General features: G+C 35.7%; 2 protein-coding genes across 2 annotated transcripts; one reads left to right on the top strand and one right to left on the bottom strand.

Moving 5' to 3' along the window:
- Positions 1–4,829: 4,829 nt before the first annotated feature.
- Positions 4,830–5,489, bottom strand: LOC119769240 (syntaxin-17). Its single transcript, XM_038261173.1, has one exon. The coding sequence runs from the start codon at positions 5,487–5,489 to the stop codon at positions 4,830–4,832; it is 660 nt and encodes a 219-aa protein (XP_038117101.1).
- Positions 5,490–6,021: 532 nt separating this feature from the next.
- On the top strand, positions 6,022–10,468 carry LOC119769239 (uncharacterized protein K02A2.6-like). The gene is given in 2 exon segments (XM_038261172.1): positions 6,022–8,511; positions 8,514–10,468. Coding segments are annotated over 2 exon segments (4,398 nt in total). The 5' UTR covers positions 6,022–6,068.
- The last annotated feature ends 11,213 nt before the right edge of the window (positions 10,469–21,681 follow it).

The following is a 21,681-nucleotide window of genomic DNA, read 5'->3' as shown; positions in this document are numbered from 1 at the left end:
GGGACCTTCTGGGATCAAACCCAGGCCGACTGGGTGAGATGCAACCACGCTTACCCCTACACCACGGTCCCGGCAAATTGGGTACTAAAGCTCCTTGTAAATTTTTATGTACAACGGTAAAAAACACGATTAAAAACCATTTCTGATCACTTTTTTCATTTTAATGCAAAAAATTTTGTTTGACCAACATTTTTTCGAAGGATCAACTATGATCCCCTTGGAACGAGCTGTCAAGTAGGAACTTTTCTGTCAAGAAGGACCGCGAGGTTAATTTTTCAAAATTGATTTAAAAATCCATTTTAAACTCTTTGTGGTCGTACAAAGGGTCATTGTACTCAGAAAAATAAGCTTTATCGCTGTAAACAATAATATCAGCAATCTAAGCTTCATTTTAAAACCCAATTCAAAAAATATCACACAAATGTTATTAGAAACATTTTACACTTTTTTAATTACTTTGGCTATAAAATGGTTCTTTTTCAAAGTATTATTAGGATTACGTCTCTGTTTAAGAAATAATGTTTCAAATTAAAACATTCTTAATTTTTGAATTTCATTTTAATCATTATCATTTCTATATCGATATGTAATTTCAAATATTCATTAAACTGAAAACTGGCGCAAGAAAAAAAAATACCAATTTCGTAAAAATATGAAACATATGAAAAAACTTGGATTGTTGGCTTAAAATACACAAAAAAAAATAAATTTATATATCATTCAGTTTTTACTGTGTTTACTTTAAATTGAATTTTTTTTTATTGAAGAACTAGATTAAAATTGTTTTTTTAAATGATTAAGCAAAAAATAATGTATTTTTTCAGAACAACTTTTCAGTGATAGAGTTTTATTTTAAACTTTGTCAACATTATAAAAAAACAACTGCATTGAAAACAAAGACCGCTGCAAATATTTCTAAAATACTCTTGAAAATACTAGATTTTTTAAATTTTGTATGTGTTTAACACAACTCAAAAAGTGTGTGTGTTTTTAAAGGAGATTTGAATCCAATTTGCATTTCAACAAATTTATCATGCCTCATTGATTTAGTTTATATATTGTTGTGTTAAGGAAACTAAGCAAAAACTAAGCTTTAAAAAACTAGCAACAACCAATGAAATTTTTGTTTTTCTTTCTTATAATTGAGATATATGAATCTTATTTGCAACACTAGTTTGTTTATTAGTTTGCTTCAAAATGACCCATTAAAAATAATATTATGAAAAAAAAGTTTACTTTTTCAATGTTTATCAAACAATAGTTCCGGCCCGCCATTGCTTCAGTTAAATTTGATCTGGCCCGCAGGGCCAAAAGGTTGGGCACCCCTGACCTAGAGAGTGACGATTTTCAAGATTTAGATTTTTTGGGAAATTCAGCAATCATTAGGCTATGAGCAATTCTCTACGAAATCGGTCTTTTTTCTTCAATTTTAATTTTTGTATTTTTTAATCCGGCTGAAACTTTTTTGGTGCCTTCGGTATGCCCAAAGAAGCCATTTTGCATCATTAGTTTGTCCATATAATTTTCCATACAAATTCGGCAGCTGTCCATACAAAAATGATGTATGAAAATTCAAAAATCTGTATCTTTTGAAGGAATTTTTTGATCGATTTGGTGTCTTCGGCAAAGTTGTAGGTATGGATACGGACTACACTGGAAAAAATAATACACGGTAAAAAAAAATTTGGTGATTTTGACAAAGAACTTTGTCCTAAGGTTTCTATACGTGGTGGCAATCCAAAATTTTCGCGAAGCGAAAACGTTACGTGACGAATTCCCCTCTCGGCAAATTTCCCCTCTTAGGTACACGCTGGTTGGTCGAACAAACGTTTCCCAATCAGTCAATCGAGAGACGTGAGATTGATGTATCTAAAATTACTCCCACTCCACCTCATAATTTTCGGATCGTCGACGGGGCAACAAAACTAAACCTAAACCAACAAAACTCGGCTCGGTTGATCCCGAAAATTCATTCTGTTGCTGGACGTCGACGAGTCAACATCAGAGCAGATGGTCTGGTGGTCCGGGAGCAGATGGCATGGATCAGCCAAGACATGCCAGCCGGCATTAGAAGGAGTCGATAATTGGAATTGGCCACCACCTGGAGTGTTCGGAGGCCCCGGGGATGTTCCGATGTTGGGACATTTGCCGAACCATAAGAGTTGGGGCAATATGGGTATCAAACTTTATGGTTTTTGACACTGGATATGAAATTTGACATTTCGGCAGTAGTGGCCACAATCCGGAGTGGCTGGAGGCCCCGGGGATGTTCCGATGTTGGGACATTTGTCGAACCATAAGAGTTGGGGCATTATGGGTATCAAACTTTATGGTAATTATGAATCTAGTGAATCTTGGGAAAATTTGGACCAGGCAATGTAATCGAAAATTTCAACAACCATCTAACAAAGTTCTTTGTCATACTGGTCATGTGTAACATAACCACCTGCACCTTTTTTTTATTTAACTTTTTATCACTAAAACTTGATTTACAAAAAAACACTATTTTTAATTTTTTTTATTTTTTGATATGTTTTAGAAGACATAAAATGCCAACTTTTCAGAAATTTCCAGGTTGTGCAAAAAATCACTGACCGAGTTATGAATTTTTTAATCAATACTGATTTTTTCAAAAAATCGAAATTTTGGTCGTAAAAATTTTTCAACTTCATTTTTCGATGTAAAATCAAATTTGCAATCAAAAAGTACTTTACTAAAATTTTGATAAAGTGCACCGTTTTCAAGTTATAGCCATATTTTAGTGACTTTTTTGAAAATAGTCGCAGTTTTTCATTTTTTTAAATTAGTGCACATGTTTGCCCAGTTTTGAAAAAAATATTTTTGAAAAGCTGAGAAAATTCTCTATATTTTGCTTATTCGGACTATGTTGATACGACCTTTAGTTGCTGAGATATTGCAATGCAAAGGTTTAAAAACAGGAAAATTGATGTTTTCTAAGTTTCACCCAAACAACCCACCATTTTCTATCGTCAATATCTCAGCAACTAATGGTCCGATTTTCAATGTTAATATATGAAACAATTGTGAAATTTTCCGATCTTTTCGAAAAAAATATTTTTGGAATTTTCAAATCAAGACAAACATTTTAAAAGGGCGTAATATTGAATGTTTGGCCTTTGTGAAATGTTAGGATATTATTGAAATATTAAACTATTTCAAAATTAAAATATCAAAATATCAAAATTTAAAGATATTAAATCTATGTAATATTAACATATTGCAAAATTCAAATATTAAAATATTCAGTTCTATGTTCAATTTCTATTTCAAACTTTTTGTCAAATTAAGATATACAGTTCAGACACGATTAATCGAACCCTCGATTATCCGAAGTTTCGATTATCCGAAGGTTTTTATGGAACTTCGGATAATCAAATCACGGACAATTTGTTTTGTTTTTCTGCGACCCCATTTTAGTTAAAATTAGAAAGTTTATGGCCCTTTCAATTAGAAAATGTATTTTTTCAATAATTCACTCCCGCCATTTTGACCGCCATCTTGGATTTGAAAATTCTTAATCACTTTTTAAATACCATAGTTTAGGGTCATACTTAAGCTCGACAATCAAAAATATGACAACAACATTTTTTGCCTTCCTCGCCTTATTGAGGAGAGGCTATAAAATCACACGAAAAATGAACTTCTTAATTTGACCTCCTAGACCCACCTTCATGCATACATATCGACTCAGAATCAAAGTCCGTGCACAGTAAAAAAAGCACTCGATTATCTCCGGACTGGCTGAATTGATTTGGACCGTTCTGGTCTCATTCGATCTGTCACAAGACCCTAGTTAACATTATTAAGTTTTGTAAAGTACTTCAAAAGTTATGCTAAAAATATGATGTTAACAAAAGTCCGGAAGATTTAAAAAGGTGGTTTTTCTAAGAAAACCCGTCATGTTATACATTTTAAGAAAGTTATTTTGAAGACCTTTCTAAAGAATCCAAAGCATCGAAGATCTGACAACCGTATCAAAAGTTACGAGCACTTAAATGTTTATTTAACACCTATCAAAGGCTAGATCTCAGATATTTTGATGAAAATGTTGTCCGGTTCTATCGTGAGGCCCATCGTTGATTGCAAATCATAAGAACTTTCCAACACGCCCAAAAGATTGAAGATCTAACAAACGAATAAAATAAAAAATATAACATTAGCAACGCGAGGAAGGCTTGAACCACCTTTGGGTGGATTAAGAACCTTTTTCCGAGATTCGATTATCCGAAATGAAATTTTCGGAGGCCTTCGGATTATCGAATCTGGACTGTATGCCATTAAACCTTTTCTGCCGGTTAATTTATCTGCCATTCAGTTTTCTGGCGTGGACAAAATAATCGCAAAAATATCCTTTTAGTATATTGCTAAGCCAAACATATGCATTCCGGCGTTTTGGTATCAATTTCAATCAAAAAATAACAGTGTTGTTCAATTTGTTAATGACATACGAAAGAAACACTTACAAATTGTCTCATGACTTAAAAAAATAAGCCAAAATGTCTTTCGAGAACTCAAAGAAATGAAACACAAAATAAATATTAATAAATGAAATCACTGTCACATATATTTATTTTCAACTGTTATGGATAGCGCTACTGAACTAACAAACTTAAACGATACTAACAAGAGCTGTTTTTTAAAGCAAAATAGCACTTTAACAACTCAATGTTCTACATTTAATATCATTCTTGTATTATTTACAATCTTTGCATTTCGACTTATCCCCGGATCTACTCTAATCGAGACCAACAAAACCGTCGATGCATTCCTCAAATCCTCTACTGGATGGCGCAAAAATACGGCAAACGTCATTCCTTCCGTTCGCAAATCACCCACTGCTGCTGGTCCTGTTCCTGTTCCGTCGCGCCCACCGCCAGCGCCGCCCCATTAGCCTCCACCTCAACGCCCTTGTCCCCACCGTCTATCGCATCGACCACGTCCACCCCTTCCTCGTTTTTGATGTACTTTCCCCCGGCGAATCCCATCAACCCCCCGCCTATGGCCGCCAACCCCCCGGCCTTCAGTCCAACAACCAACCCAATCGGACCGCCTATGCAGGACCCCAGCAGGGCGCCACACATCGGATAGATGGCCTTCTTGTAGCGCAGGGCTCGCTGCAGCGCCGTTACACCCTCCTCCACCTGGATCTGGGTCACCTCGACGTTTTCCTCCACCGCCGTAACCATTTCCGCCTGACCGTGGGCCATTTTGTGGACCGCCTGGAACAGGTCCTGAATTTCGACAATGTCCCGCTGCAGTACTTCCATCTCCTTGAGGCACTCGGCCCGGTGCCGCAGTTCGTCCGCTTGCCGGTCGTAGCTGCTCGTGATTTGGGGAATCTGCGCCGCCAGCTGGTACTGGTTGTCGCCGTTGCGTCGGCCACGCCGGAGGTCGTCTTCGTCGTCGTAGTTGTCGTCGTCTTGGAAGCTGTAGGAGGACTGGGACCGGGCGGCGATCTTTTGCTGCATTTCTGGGGGAGGAGAAATGTATTTTTGTTTAGGAAAACTTTACTCAACACAAGGGTTGGGGCTATGCGACCCAAATTAACTACTGTAAACTGGGGTCAATCGGGACACATAAGGCGAATTGGGACAGCAGTTTTAACCATGTTGGAGCACAATATATTGATTTTTCTAATTGGTTTCGGTTAGAACGGACTCAGGCCAACAAAATGTGTACATCTATTTCCAAATTTAAAAGCTTTAAGTGCTCTGAAAACTGCTGTCCCTATTCAGACTATAGTCCCGATTCACCCCAGATTACGGTACTTTTTAGAACCAACGTTGGCCTCGCCAGCCACCCTAGATCGTCTAGTGCTGCACCTCGTGCAGTATAAACAAAAGCCCCCCGTCTGTGGAGTGGTGAATTCTTTACACGTCACCAAGTGACGTAACGAACGTAGGCTTTGTGCTGAGTATGCCATGAATTGCTAAAAGGCGGCTGTCGGCGATTAATAAATCATTCTAGTTTGGACCACCAACCTGAACAGTTGTATTATTCCAAACCTAACAATTGGCGACGAAGAAAATACAAGCCTACGCAAGAAGATGTCTCCGGAGTTTGAAGCGAACCTTTTGAAAATTTTGGAGAACCAGTCAAAGCTTCTTCAAGAACTTGCGGCTGCTCGAATTACGGAAGCTCAACCGGCGGACAACGGCGGTGGGGACGGTAGTTTGCCAGCAAACCAGCAGAGACCGGTCCACCCTACCCGTCCGAACCAGACCGAGTTCGTAATCGAGTCCCTGTCAAGCGGGATCCGGGAATTTTGCTACGACCCGGAAGCAGGAGTCACGTTTGAAGCCTGGTTCGCCAAATACGAAGATCTTTTCGCGGAGGACGCTCAAAATCTGGACGACCCGGCAAAGGTCAGACTCTTGCTACGCAACCTCAACACCGTGGCTCACAAGAAGTATCTGAGCTACATTTTACCAAACAAACCGAAAGATGTCGATTTCAAAGAAACCGTCAAGACCCTGAAGTCCATCTTCGGTCGTCACACGTCGCTCTTCAATTCACGGTACCAGTGCCTGCAGCTACAGAAGAATCCGTCCGACGATTACTTCACGTACGCTGGCATCGTGAACGAGAAGTGCGAGGAGTTCCAGCTGGACAAGATCGACGCGGACCAGTTCAAGTGCCTGTTGTTCGTGTGCGGCCTGAGTTCATCAAGAGATGCGGACGTTCGTACGTCACTGCTGTCCAAGATCGAGAGTGCCAATCCTGCTGCGCCGATGACCCTGCGTTCGTTGGCCGAGGAATGTCAGCGACTCTTAAATCTGAAGCGGGACACCGCCATGCTCGAGAGGACCAAGCCCACCGTATCAGCTGTCAAACAGCCACCTAGGACCAAGAACGCCCCGCCTGCTCAGCAGCCAGCCGAAACTCCGAACTCACCGTGTTGGAGATGTGGGGAAATGCACTATTCGAAGAATTGCCCATTCATCCAACACGAGTGCAAGTCCTGCAAGAAGGTCGGACATCGTGAAGGATACTGCGCCTGCTTCAATTCAAAATCCGGACGGAAGAAAAAGAAGCAGACTACAGCCAAGGCGCAGGGGATCTACTCCGTCAACCAGGTCAGCATCGCAGACAGAAGGAAGTTCGTCACGGTGGAGCTGAACGGAATGCCAGCACGACTGCAGTTGGATAGTGCCGCGGACATCAGCGTGATCTCAGCGGACGTCTACAAGCAACTCGGTTGTCCAGCCGGCGATCCGCCGTCCATCAACGTGGTCAACGCTTCTGGAGATGACATGGGACTGGAGTTGGAGATCATCTGTACCATAACCCTCAACGACGTTGTCAAGCAAGGGAGGTGCTTCGTATCTCGGACTAACGATTTGAACCTGTTTGGAGCTGAATGGATCGAGCTTTTCGGACTGTGGGACGTACCGTTCAACGCGGTGTGCAACCAGGTCTCCATGAAAACGTATCCCAAGTCGGCAGAACTGGTCAACCGTTTCAAGGAGAAGTACAGCACCATCTTCAGCGAGAGTCTGGGACTCTGCACCAAGAAGAAAGTGTCGTTCACCCTCAAGCCTGGTGCCAAGCCGATTTTTCGCCCGAAGCGACCCGTTCCGTACGCATCGGTTGAGAAAATTGAAGCTGAACTGGACCGTCTTCAAAGTCTTGGGATCATCACACCAGTCTCGTACTCGGAGTGGGCCGCTCCGATCGTGGCTGTACGCAAGCCCAACGGCAAGGTGAGGATCTGTGCAGACTATTCCACTGGACTCAACGACGCGCTGGAGCCGAACCACCATCCGCTACCCCTGCCTCAAGATATCTTCGCAAAGCTGGCCGACAAGAAGATTTTCACCCAAATCGATCTGTCGGACGCCTACCTGCAAGTCGATGTCGATGAGGAGTCGCGGAAGATGCTGACAATTAACACGCACAAGGGTCTGTTCCAGTTCAATCGCCTGTCGCCGGGAGTCAAGCCTGCACCTGGCGAGTTCCAACACATCGTGGACAGCATGATTGCGGATCTGGACGATACGAGCTGTTATCTGGACGACATCATCGTGGCGAGCAACTCTCTGGACGAGCACATCGAGCAGCTTCATCGCCTGTTCGCCCGCATCCAGGAGTATGGGTTCCATTTGAAGATCGAGAAGAGCAATTTCTTCATGCAGCAGATCAAGTACCTGGGCTTCATCGTCGATTCCGATGGAATTCGACCTGATCCAGAGAAAGTCAAGCCGATCGTCAACATGCCTGCCCCACACGATGTTCCGACACTGCGCTCATTCCTTGGTGCGATCAACTATTACGGCAAGTTCGTCAAGTCCATGCACGAGCTTCGCCATCCGTTGGACGCTCTGCTCAAGAAGGATGCCAAGTGGAACTGGAGTCCTGCCTGTCAGCGGTCGTTCGAGGAGTTCAAGCGGATTCTGCAATCAGAGTTGCTGTTGACCCACTACGACCCAAACCAGGAGATGATAGTTGCCGCTGACGCCTCGCAGAAAGGAATTGGTGCGGTTCTTCTACACCGTTTCCTGACGGTACGATCAAAGCAGTGTGCCATGCTTCCCGGACACTCACGGACGCTGAGAAGAACTATGCCCAAGGCGAGAAAGAGGGCCTTGCCCTGGTTTTCGCCTGCACCAAGTTTCATCGGATGATTTTCGGCAGAAGATTCACGCTACAAACGGATCACAAGCCGTTGCTGGGAATTTTTGGAACGAAAAAGGGCATTCCAGTTCACACGGCGAATCGACTCCAGCGATGGGCACTCACACTGCTGCTGTACGACTTCCAGATCGAGTTCAAGGCAACAGACAGCTTTGGGTACGCTGATGTTCTGTCACGTTTGATCGGCGAGCACACCAAGCCGGACGAGGACTACGTCATCGCCAGTCTGCAGCTCGAGAAAGACGTCCGAAGCATCCAGGCGGAATCCGTGGCAGCTCTACCAGTTACTCATCAGCTGATCCTGCAAGAGACGAAGCGCGACAAGACACTCCAGGCCGTACTCAAGCAACTTCGTGACGGATGGTCAACCAAAGCATCATCTGGAGAGTTCCTGCAGTTCTACAAACGACGGGAATCGCTATACGAAGTGGACGGCTGCGTGATGTTCTTGGACCGAATCGCCATTCCTGAGAAGTTACGAGCTCCTGTCCTGAAGCAGTTGCACGCTGGTCACCCGGGAATGCAGCGGATGAAGTCGATCGCGAGAAGCTACGTCTACTGGCCAAACATCGACGCTGAGATTGAAGACTACGTGCGGAAATGTTCGCGCTGTGCTGCTGCGGCAAAAGCTCCAGTCAAGACAACTCTTTCCTCGTGGCCGATTCCAGTTCAACCATGGACGCGCTTGCACCTGGACTATGCTGGACCCATCCAAGGAAAGTTCTTTCTGGTGATCGTCGACACACACTCGAAATGGCCAGAGATCTTCGCAGTCAACAACTCCACGGCTTCAACCACTGTCAGCAAGCTACGAGAGTGTTTCGCAAGATTCGGATGTCCAGTCTCCGTGGTCACGGACAACGGAACGCAGTTCGACTCCGAGCTTTTCGCCAAGTTCTGCCGCGAGCTTGGTATCGAGCACATCAAGACACCACCATTCCACCCGCAGTCTAACGGACAAGCAGAGAGGTTTGTCGACACACTGAAGCGAGCTCTTTTGAAGATTGGCGGTGAGGACATTGATGCTGCTCTACAGACTTTCCTGCAAACCTATCGCTACACACCAAATGCGGTTTTACCCGACAACAAGTCACCTGCTGAAGCTTTGTTGGGGAGGAAAGTGCGCACCGTCTTCGACCTGATGACGAAACCAACACCTGACATGCCGCTCATCAACCAACGCCAGAACGAACAGTTCAATCGCAAACATGGAGCCAAGAAACGCACGTTTGCGGCAGGTGAGGAAGTTTACGCTGAAATCCACATCCGCAACGAAAAGTATTGGGCCAAAGGTGTGGTGATCGAGCGCAAAGGACAGGTGGTGTACAACGTGCTACTGGACGATCCACGACGTCGAGGATTGATTCGGTCGCATGCAAACCAACTGCGATCGCGAGCAGCAGCTGACGAACCAGTAGTTCAAGCCGAGACCGACCTACCACTAAACGTGCTGTTGGAAGAGTTTGGCGTGAACCGGACTGGAGTTGAAACACATGCTGATCCTGTTGGAGGGGAGCTTGAAGAGATGCCGCTCGAGCAGACAACAGTCGCTGAGGATCTACTTTCGGTTCCTGAGGAGGTGATGGCCGTTCCAGGACCGTCACGTCCACCAAACCCGGCACCTGTGGAAGCGAAAGCTGTTGCAGGGCCATCCAGACCGCGATACGTTTGCGTTCCAAGACCAAACGTAGACGTGCCTGCTCCAAGGCCGATCGTGCGGAAGAGAGGAATTGAACCTGTAAGCCCAGGACGAGGACCATCCGGCAGAAAACGACGCCTTCCATCGCACTTCCATCACTACGATCTCTTCTAGGGGGGAGATGCTGAGTATGCCATGAATTGCTAAAATTTGGGTATAAAAGGCGGCTGTCGGCGATTAATAAATCATTCTAGTTTGGACCACCAACCTGAACAGTTGTATTATTCCAAACCTAACACTTTGTTATTGTTTACATCTGTGATAATTTGTGCTGTTATAAGATTGTGAAATAACTTGTTAAGTGTAATAAATCGATCTCTTCTGATCCAACCTCCGACCAGACAAGTCGTCTGGCGGAGCCACCAATACAAGTTGTTTTCATTCAACCCGAAGTCTGGTCCGCTCGCCCTCATCGTTGCCGCTGGAAGAAGTTGGTCGCCGGTGGATCCGGTCCTCCCGGAGTCGGCCCCTGGCCGAACACTACTTGATACAACGTGTCGGGTTAGACTGATGACTCATCAGTGATGAGTAGCCAAGTATGTGAATTTTTGTAGGCTTTCGAAAAAAAATAACAAAAAATATGTTTGTGGTCAAAAATCTTTCCTTGTCTCGAATGTCTGTTCACAAACTGATTCGAGACTAATGAAGGAAATCGAAGATATCAAGAAATTTGATTAGTCAAAACAAAAAACACTGGCTCAGGTGCAAGATGTACTAATGTACTCTCGGTCGAATTCAAATCTGCAAACGAATCCAAATGTAGTATTTTACTGGACTAGGGTCGGAAAACTGCCATTAGCCATTAGCTGCGCAGAACAGAAGCGTATTGGGGAAGCATTTCTGATGAGGAAATTGTCAGACAATCAACGTTTATTGAACAACTTGAAGGAACAACAATCCAGTTACTTATCCGGCATTCAAGAAGAAAAACAAGCATCTGCGGTCTTTTCCGAAAGAATCCAACATTGAAATCCACATATGGCGATTTCCATTTAGATACTCGAAATTCCCGTCCGTGCTAGGGAAGTAATCTGCGCAATTTTCTCCAACAATTTTGGCAGCTGTTCATTAGGGTGCCCAGAAAAAATGACCCCCTGCTCCACAAGCGGAAAACGGTTTTGTGGGTCATTTTAAGCATTGAGCGAAATTGGTCAAGATTAACCCATTGATATCCGAACCTGAAGTTGGTGGTTGGTCACTTTTTCGTTTGATACTTTTTTAGTTTTTACCCCGCGTTGGTTGGACAGAGTCAAACTATAAAGTGACGAACTGTCCCTTTTTAGGGGGAAATTCTGGTATGTTTGGCACTCGCTCCTAACTCCATCCAATTTGCTGATTTTCACTATTAAAACAACTAAATTTGGTTTCAACATCTGAATGAAAAACGTTTTTAAAAATTCACTATACACCTGTCCAGTTCTTTTGCAATCATAAATTTCCAAAATTTCTGAGTATTGACCTGGGTGATGAATAGAGCGAATGCGTAACGTGATTTTCGAATGATCCCACTTTGTTTACATCTGCAAAGTAGGAAGCTGTTCAAGCACAAGCATGACTTTTTTTCTTACTGGTAAATGAGCTGTTTTATAATCAGTTGTTTGTGTTTCATTTTTACTAGTGTCGAGAGTGAGTGTCATTCTGCGATGTCCCAGAAAATTTTCCTGGCTGATTTTGGATTCCTACAGCTCTTCCTGGTCCAGCGAAAAACATCGCTAATTCTACTGAAGCTGATGCAACAAACAGAGATGATTTTTACTAAACCAGTACTGCCGTTCTACGCATAATTGTCCCATGTCAGTTTTGGACGATTTTGATTTTATGACATTTTTAAGTTTAGTTTGATGTGTACTTTAAGAAAAACACATAAAATCTGGTACTTTGTTCGGAAATTCATTAAAAACAACACCAAGTCTATTTGTCCCATCGTTGAACTTCTACGCATAATTGTCCCACCAAGTATTTTCTTACACGGAATCATTAGTTTTACTAAGCATTATGTCTTGTTTACCTGTTGTATAGCAAGAGAATCACAAATAAGGGTGATAAACTGCTAACCGGGGCGATTAGGGACACATAAGGCGAATAGGAACCCACGGGACAATTATGCGTAGAAACATAGAAATCGGTCGAAAAAATTCAATCGTGTTTTTCTCAGTTGCTCTTTTTTGAACATGAGACAATTATGCGTAGAACGGCAGAGTAGGTTGTCAAACAGAATCAAATTAGGATTAAGACAGCTTCTGGATGGATATAACCGCATCGACTCCATAACAACATCAATTCATAATTATAAAAAATGACGATCTTGCTTAACTTTTTAAAGATTTTTTGACGTCAACTCCAGGTCCTGAAAAGCCACAAATTTTTCATTCCAAAAAAAAACATTTTTTCCGTAATCGATAACGATACTCTCTACTTTTTGGTTCCACTTAGACAGTTCGAAATTGAGGCCGTTTTGCGAACCACTATTCAGCACCCAAGTGCTGAACATTCAACACTTGTAGCACCAACGGGGTCAAAACTTACGCGAAACACCAAGGTGGTCAAAAAAGTTGGAAATGCAACTATTCTTGTTGCATTCGATCCGGAAGGATGTCAATAATTGGTAGATTCAAAACAGATGCGCATACCCTAAGTTACAATTAAAAAGGCATTTCCAACTTTTTTTTTACCCCGTTGGGGCTACAAGTGTTAAACAAGCCCAAATAAGCTAAATATGATTGATTATCAATGCAGAAAAAGGCCTTTTAGACTGTTTTGAGTTGATTAGACTTCTGTTTCCATTTAAATTGTCCAGTTTAATGAAATTTTGTTTTGCCCCCTGATTTTTCGAACTAATTTTGAAGGGGGGAGGGACAAAAGCTTTGAAAAATATTTGCAATGGCCTAACTTTTTTTTCACAAAAATTCAATAACTCAAAATCCGTATTTTTTTAAAAATATTTTAATAGACAAAAATCTGCATCTTTTAAGCCATTCAGAAATATAGACCAAAAATTTTTGCCAATGATTTAGATTTTTTTTAAATAGGATTTTTTTGCTAAAAAAAATAATTTTAGCTTAAAATTTGATAACCACATTTTTTTTTGTGAAATCAATCAATCGAAAAGTACTTTAATTTTTTTTTGAATAAGTGCACCGTTTATAGCAAAATATAGCCATTCAAAATTAAATTTGTCCGATAAATTCCGGTTTTTGACTTTTTAAAATAGTGTCCATGATTGTCCGGAAATATTTTTTTTCGAAAAGTTCAGAAAATTTCCTGCATTAAACATTGAAGAAACAGGAAAATTGAAGTTTTCTAAGTCTTACCCCAACAATCCTCCATTTTCTAATGTGGATATCTCAGCAACTAATTGTCCGATTTGAATGTTAAAATATGAAACATTCGTGAAATTATCCGATCTTTTCGAAAAAAAATTGTTGAAATTTTTTGAGTCAAGACTAACATTTCAAAAGGGCTTAATATTGAATGCTTGGCCCTTTTGAAATAGTAATCTTGATTTAAAAAAATAAAATATTGTTTTCGCAAAGATCGGAAAATTTCACGAATGTTTCATATTCTTACATTGAAAATCGGACCATTAGCTGCTGAGATATCGACATTAGAAATTAGAGGGTTGTTTGGGTAAGACTTAGAAAACATCAATTTTCCTGTTTCTATTTTTTTTAAGCCGCTGTATCTCAGCAAAAAATTGTATCATTCGTGAAATCATCAGTTCTTTTTAAATAAGTAATTTTAAGTTATTCAAAACTAAACAGATCTAAAAACAGATAATTTTCCTTTTACATATTTTAGACCCAACGTCCGGCTCGCGGGCCGGATCCGGCCCGTGAAGCCATTTTTTTGGCTGCAATAATAATGGTTTTTGGCTGCAATAATAATATACTTGCCAAAGTAAACATGAAAACATGTTTTGCATTGGTAATGTGGTCTACAGATATTGGGATTAGAATCACGCAGTTCTTCCGATAAGCTAAGCCCCAAAGCGCAAATGCAAAGTTGAAAACAAAGCAAAAACAAGAGTGTTGTTAACTTTTCCACCCCGTCCACCTACTTTTGTTTGTTTACTATTCTCCCATTTACAACGCATTCAATTCCGTTTCAAAACAATCTCCTCCCACCTCACAATACTCAACACCTCACACCACCAACTTGATTAGCTCAGCCCCCACCCCCAAGGTCGCCGCGTCTCAAACTGCGACGCGCGTCTTTCCTCTTCAACTCACCCAAATACTCGCCCATCCCGGCCAGGGCCGTCTTCTTCGCTCCGTCCGTGCCCTCGTCGAACCGGTCCAGCTCCTCGTTCCGCACCCGGCTGCGCACTTTGTCGATCTCCAGAATCAGGAACTTCATCTGCTTAATCACCCGAGTGGCGTTGATCTGCTCGCGCTTAATCCGGTCCCAGTCCTTGAGCTGGAACGCCTTCTCGATGTTGCACTTGTGGTTCTTCAGCAGGTTCAAGTACTGTGGGATGGTTTGGTTGAACTTTTGGATGGAAATTTCCGCCAGTTTGAGGGAAATCTTCTCCTCGCTGCTGGACTCCATGGCGCTGGGTGGAAGTTTGTTGTTGATTTTTGGACCTTTTCTTTGTTGTGCGAGGCAAGCAGTATCGATCGATTTTTGATTCTTTTGTTTGTCCTCCAAACAGCTGACCAGTGCTCTTTAAAGTTTTTGCAATAGGGCCATTCAGACTTATCACCACTAGAAATCAATTCACTTTGCAGAATTATTATGCTTTTTGCGTTGCACTACAACTACTGGCTACTCTTAAACTTTAAAACGCACTATTTTGTTCTGAATTTTAACTTTTTTTCACAATCGAGCGAAGTTTCCTTCTTTTCTTCTCTTTTTGACGTTGACTTCCAAATAACAACAACAAAAACAGCTGCAGCTCTCAAGAGCTAACTTCACTCACAAATGTCAACGATGGCGCTAGGGGTGTGCAGATGGTAATTAAACAAATTTATTATCTGGAGTTTTTTTAAGTTCCAAAAAACAAAATTTACGGTCTGTTTCGGAAAGATTGTTTGACAACAAACGAACTGGACTAAGAACTGGATTTGGTCAAAAACTGGATTTTCGATGATTTTTTGAAGTTTGGAGTCGAAAAGGCCCCTTATCTTGACCTCAATATCTAAACAGAGAATTTAAAGCAAATTTAAGGTCGTAGATGGTGTCATTCACTCTTGGGGTAATGACTGTCAATGATGGTTCTGGATTGTGGGTCCAGAAATAGTAAATTGAAATGGAAAATTAATTAAGAATTTAAGAATTTAAGAACTAAAGAATTGAAGAATTAAAGAATTTAAGAATTTAAGAATTTAAGAACTAAAGAATTAAAGAATTAAAGAATTTAAGAATTTAAGAATTTAAGAATTTAAGAATTTAAGAATTTAAGAATTTAAGAATTTAAGAATTAAAGAATTTAAGAATTTAAGAATTTAAGAATTTAAGAATTTAAGAATTTAAGAATTTAAGAATTTAAATTTAAGAATTTAAGAATTTAAGAATTTAAGAATTTAAGAATTTAAGAATTTAAGAATTTAAGAATTTAAATTTAAGATTTAAGAATTTAAATTTAAGAATTTAAGAATTTAAGAATTTAAGAATTTAAAATTTAAGAATTTAAGAATTTAAAATTTAAGATTTAAGAATTTAAGAATTTAAATTTAAGAATTTAAGAATTTAAGAATTTAAATTTAAGATTTAAATTTAAGAATTTAAATTTAAGAATTTAAAATTTAAGAATTTAAGAATTTAAGAATTTAAGAATTTAAAATTTAAGAATTTAAGAATTTAAGAATTTAAAATTTAAGAATTTAAATTTAAGAATTTAAGAATTTAAAATTTAAATTTAAGAATTTAAGATTTAAGAATTTAAGAATTTAAGAATTTAAAATTTAAAATTTAAGAATTTAAATTTAAGAATTTAAGAATTTAAATTTAAAATTTAAATTTAAGAATTTAAGAATTTAAGAATTTAAGAATTTAAGAATTTAAGAATTTAAATTTAAGATTTAAATTTAAATTTAAATTTAAATTTAAGAATTTAAGAATTTAAATTTAAGAATTTAAATTTAAATTTAAGAATTTAAGATTTAAGAATTTAAATTTAAATTTAAGAATTTAAATTTAAGAATTTAAGAATTTAAGAATTTAAATTTAAGAATTTAAAATTTAAAATTTAAAATTTAAATTTAAATTTAAGAATTTAAATTTAAGAATTTAAGAATTTAAGAATTTAAATTTAAGAATTTAAGAATTTAAATTTAAGAATTTAAGAATTTAAGAATTTAAGAATTTAAGAATTTAAATTTAAATTTAAGAATTTAAAATTTAAGAATTTAAGAATTTAAGAATTAAGAATTTAAGAATTTAAGAATTTAAGAATTTAAGAATTTAAGAATTTAAGAATTTAAGAATTTAAGAATTTAAGAATTTAAATTTAAGAATTTAAGAATTTAAATTTAAGAATTTAAGAATTTAAGAATTTAAGAATTTAAATTTAAGAATTTAAGAATTTAAAATTTAAGAATTTAAGAATTTAAGAATTTAAGAATTTAAATTTAAGAATTTAAGAATTTAAGAATTTAAAATTTAAGAATTTAAATTTAAAATTTAAAATTTAAGAATTTAAGAATTTAAGAATTTAAGAATTTAAATTTAAGAATTTAAAATTTAAGAATTTAAGAATTTAAGAATTTAAGAATTTAAGAATTTAAGAATTTAAGAATTTAAATTTAAGAATTTAAGAATTTAAATTTAAGAATTTAAAATTTAAGAATTTAAGAATTTAAAATTTAAGAATTTAAGAATTTAAATTTAAGAATTTAAGAATTTAAAATTTAAGAATTTAAATTTAAGAATTTAAATTTAAATTTAAATTTAAGAATTTAAGAATTTAAGAATTTAAGAATTTAAGAATTTAAGAATTTAAAATTTAAGAATTTAAATTTAAGAATTTAAGAATTAAGAATTTAAGAATTTAAGAATTTAAGAATTTAAAATTTAAGAATTTAAGAATTTAAGAATTTAAGAATTTAAATTTAAGAATTTAAGAATTTAAGAATTTAAGAATTTAAGAATTTAAATTTAAGAATTTAAAATTTAAGAATTTAAGAATTTAAAATTTAAGAATTTAAGAATTTAAGAATTTAAGAATTTAAGAATTTAAGAATTTAAGAATTTAAGAATTTAAGAATTTAAGAATTTAAGAATTTAAGAATTTAAAATTTAAGAATTTAAGAATTTAAATTTAAGAATTTAAATTTAAGAATTTAAATTTAAATTTAAGAATTTAAGAATTTAAGAATTTAAGAATTTAAGAATTTAAGAATTTAAATTTAAGAATTTAAGAATTTAAATTTAAGAATTTAAGAATTTAAGAATTTAAGAATTTAAAATTTAAGAATTTAAGAATTTAAGAATTTAAGAATTTAAATTTAAGAATTTAAGAATTTAAGAATTTAAGAATTTAAGAATTTAAGAATTTAAGAATTTAAGAATTTAAGAATTTAAATTTAAGAATTTAAGAATTTAAGAATTTAAAATTTAAATTTAAGAATTTAAGAATTTAAATTTAAATTTAAGAATTTAAGAATTTAAGAATTTAAGATTTAAGAATTTAAGAATTTAAATTTAAGAATTTAAGAATTTAAGAATTTAAGAATTTAAGAATTTAAAATTTAAGAATTTAAGAATTTAAGAATTTAAAATTTAAATTTAAGAATTTAAGAATTTAAGAATTTAAGAATTTAAGAATTTAAGAATTTAAATTTAAATTTAAGAATTTAAATTTAAGAATTTAAGAATTTAAGAATTTAAGAATTTAAATTTAAGAATTTAAGAATTTAAATTTAAAATTTAAGAATTTAAAATTTAAGAATTTAAGAATTTAAGAATTTAAGAATTTAAGAATTTAAGATTTAAATTTAAGAATTTAAGAATTTAAATTTAAATTTAAAATTTAAAATTTAAGAATTTAAATTTAAGAATTTAAGAATTTAAAATTTAAATTTAAGAATTTAGAATTTAAGAATTTAAAATTTAAATTTAAGAATTTAAGATTTAAGAATTTAAATTTAAGAATTTAAGAATTTAAGAATTTAAGAATTTAAATTTAAAATTTAAGAATTTAAATTTAAAATTTAAAATTTAAGAAAATTTAAGAATTTAAGAATTTAAGAATTTAAGAATTTAAGAATTTAAGAATTTAAATTTAAGAATTTAAATTTAAGAATTTAAGAATTTAAGAATTTAAATTTAAAATTTAAGAATTTAAGAATTTAAATTTAAAATTTAAAATTTAAGAATTTAAGAATTTAAAATTTAAGAATTTAAAATTTAAATTTAAATTTAAAATTTAAGAATTTAAGAATTTAAAATTTAAGAATTTAAATTTAAAATTTAAAATTTAAAATTTAAATTTAAGAATTTAAAATTTAAGAATTTAAGAATTTAAATTTAAGAATTTAAGATTTAAGAATTTAAGAATTTAAATTTAAATTTAAGAATTTAAGAATTTAAGAATTTAAGAATTTAAAATTTAAGAATTAAGAATTTAAGAATTTAAATTTAAATTTAAGAATTTAAGAATTTAAGAATTTAAATTTAAGAATTTAAGAATTTAAGAATTTAAAATTTAAGATTTAAGAATTTAAGAATTTAAGAATTTAAAATTTAAATTTAAGAATTTAAAATTTAAGAATTTAAGAATTTAAAATTTAAGAATTTAAATTTAAGATTTAAGAATTTAAGAATTTAAAATTTAAATTTAAGAATTTAAGAATTTAAGAATTTAAATTTAAAATTTAAGAATTTAAGAATTTAAGAATTTAAGAATTTAAATTTAAGAATTTAAATTTAAGAATTTAAGAATTTAAGAATTTAAGAATTTAAGAATTTAAATTTAAGAATTTAAGAATTTAAATTTAAGAATTTAAGAATTTAAGAATTTAAAATTTAAAATTTAAGAATTTAAATTTAAATTTAAGAATTTAAGAATTTAAGAATTTAAAATTTAAGAATTTAAGAATTTAAGAATTTAAGAATTTAAATTTAAGAATTTAAGAATTTAAGAATTTAAAATTAAGAATTTAAATTTAAGAATTTAAGAATTTAAATTTAAGAATTTAAGAATTTAAGAATTTAAGAATTTAAGAATTTAAGAATTTAAGAATTTAAGAATTTAAGAATTTAAATTTAAAATTTAAGAATTTAAGAATTTAAGAATTTAAGAATTTAAGAATTTAAGATTTAAATTTAAATTTAAATTTAAGAATTTAAGAATTTAAAATTTAAGAATTTAAGAATTTAAGAATTTAAAATTTAAGAATTTAAGAATTTAAGAATTTAAGAATTTAAAATTTAAGAATTTAAATTTAAGAATTTAAGAATTTAAAATTTAAGAATTTAAAATTTAAGAATTTAAGAATTTAAGAATTTAAAATTTAAGAATTTAAGAATTTAAGAATTTAAATTTAAGAATTTAAATTTAAGAATTTAAGAATTTAAGAATTTAAAATTTAAAAATTTAAGATTTAAGAATTTAAGATTTAAATTTAAGAATTTAAGAATTTAAGAATTTAAGAATTTAAGAATTTAAGAATTTAAGAATTTAAGAATTTAAGAATTTAAGAATTTAAGAATTTAAGAATTTAAGAATTTAAGAATTTAAGAATTTAAGAATTTAAGAATTTAAGAATTTAAGAATTTAAGAAGACTTCTCTGGCAACTTCAGAGCCAGTTACACCACAGTTCTTTTTGCTCCGCGAATAAACCGTTTTTCACGTTGCGATCGAACCGCCAAGTCACGAGTTAGTGTGTCCGCGATGCGGAAAGGCACTTCGACCCGCCGCAACCCGTTTTTAAACACGGGCCACTCACGGAACTCTTCTCCCGGACGAGTAACAAAATGTTCCAGCTCGAACAACCAAACTAGCCAATCAGCCATCTTGTCTGCACTTGATGAAATAGACACCACCAAACTTCATCCTCTGTACCAGCCCAGAAGTCCAGTGCAAACCAGATCCAAGAACAAATCTGGACAACCCGCGCCGGTTCCAGGTAATCCAGACACAGCCTCTAGCAGCAGCGCTTCAGCAACGGTCCCAACCAGGAACACGTTCGACGTACTCGCAAATGGTTCGGATGATGAAAACGACGACATTGACCTTGAAGTCCAGTCAACCGAAAATGCTACGCCAGCCAAACAAAAGGCTAGCCGCCTGCCGCCGATTCACATTGTTGGTATGGATATACACTCAAACCCCGATGGTTTGACACCAACTGTTGTCAAACGAACGGGGTCACGTTTTAGTTTGACACCCCTTTTACACGGAGTTCACACACACTACCAAACGTTTGTTTTGATAGTGTGCGTGAGCGCCGTGTAAAAAGTGACAGTTCGTCACTTTTTAGTTTGACTTTGACCAACCAACGGGGTACAAACTAAAAAAGTGTCAAACGAAAAAGTGACCAACGAATGAGTGTACCATCAACAATATCAGTGCTCAACAAAGCCGGTGTCCTACTGAGCGACACTGTTCAGTATCTGCTCAAGCTGACAAAAACTTCTGTTCAGCTGTTGGCAAAAACAAAAGATGTTTTTTCTGCAGTGCTATCAGCGCTGAAGAAAAACAACGTAAATTTCTTCACCTACACCGTGGCTGAAGACAATCCAACCAAGATCGTCTTACAAGGACTGCCAGAAATTAGCATCCCAGATCTGAAGGAGGAACTGGAGCTAATTGATATTAGCCCCCGGGACATCAAGCTACTGCACAAATCCAACGAAAATGATTACGCGCTTTACCTTCTCTACTTCACCAAGGGAATGGTGAAGCTACAAGATCTACGCAAGGTGAAATCCATCTTCAATGTTGTAGTCTCGTGGCGATATTTCACTAGGCGGCCAACGGACGCGGCCCAATGTCATCGGTGCCAGCGATTCGGGCACGGTTCTCGGAACTGTAATCTTCCGCCAAAATGCGTAAAATGTGGGGAGTCCCATTTTACCGACAAGTGTTCGTTGCCGCAGAGAGCGAACCTCGGAGTTGGGAACAACGCAGAGGTTCACAAACTGCTTGTGAAATGTGTGAACTGTAAAGGTAACCACACAGCAAATTACCGGGGATGCTTTACGATCACAGAATTTCTCGCACTAGCGAGAGAAATGTTTACTCGCCTTCGTGGTTGCCGAAATAAGGAGCAGCAATTATTAGCCTTAGGTGAACTTATGACGAAATACGTGTACTCCACCTGAGTTTTACAACTGTGATTTATAATTTAAGCTTCCTTCTCCTATCCCCCATCTTTAGCAAGTG

The sequence above is a fragment of the Culex quinquefasciatus genome, chromosome 3, assembly GCF_015732765.1.
Source record: "Culex quinquefasciatus strain JHB chromosome 3, VPISU_Cqui_1.0_pri_paternal, whole genome shotgun sequence".
In the NCBI taxonomy this organism is placed as follows: Eukaryota; Metazoa; Arthropoda; class Insecta; order Diptera; family Culicidae; genus Culex; species Culex quinquefasciatus.
The sequence above is the reverse complement of the archived record's forward strand: the minus strand, read 5'-3'. Positions and strand labels throughout refer to the sequence as shown.

Bases quoted from the DNA above. Each gene is read 5' to 3' on its own strand.
- LOC119769240 (XM_038261173.1), bottom strand. From the start codon at position 5,489: ATGCAGCAAAAGATCGCCGCCCGGTCCCAGTCCTCCTACAGCTTCCAA.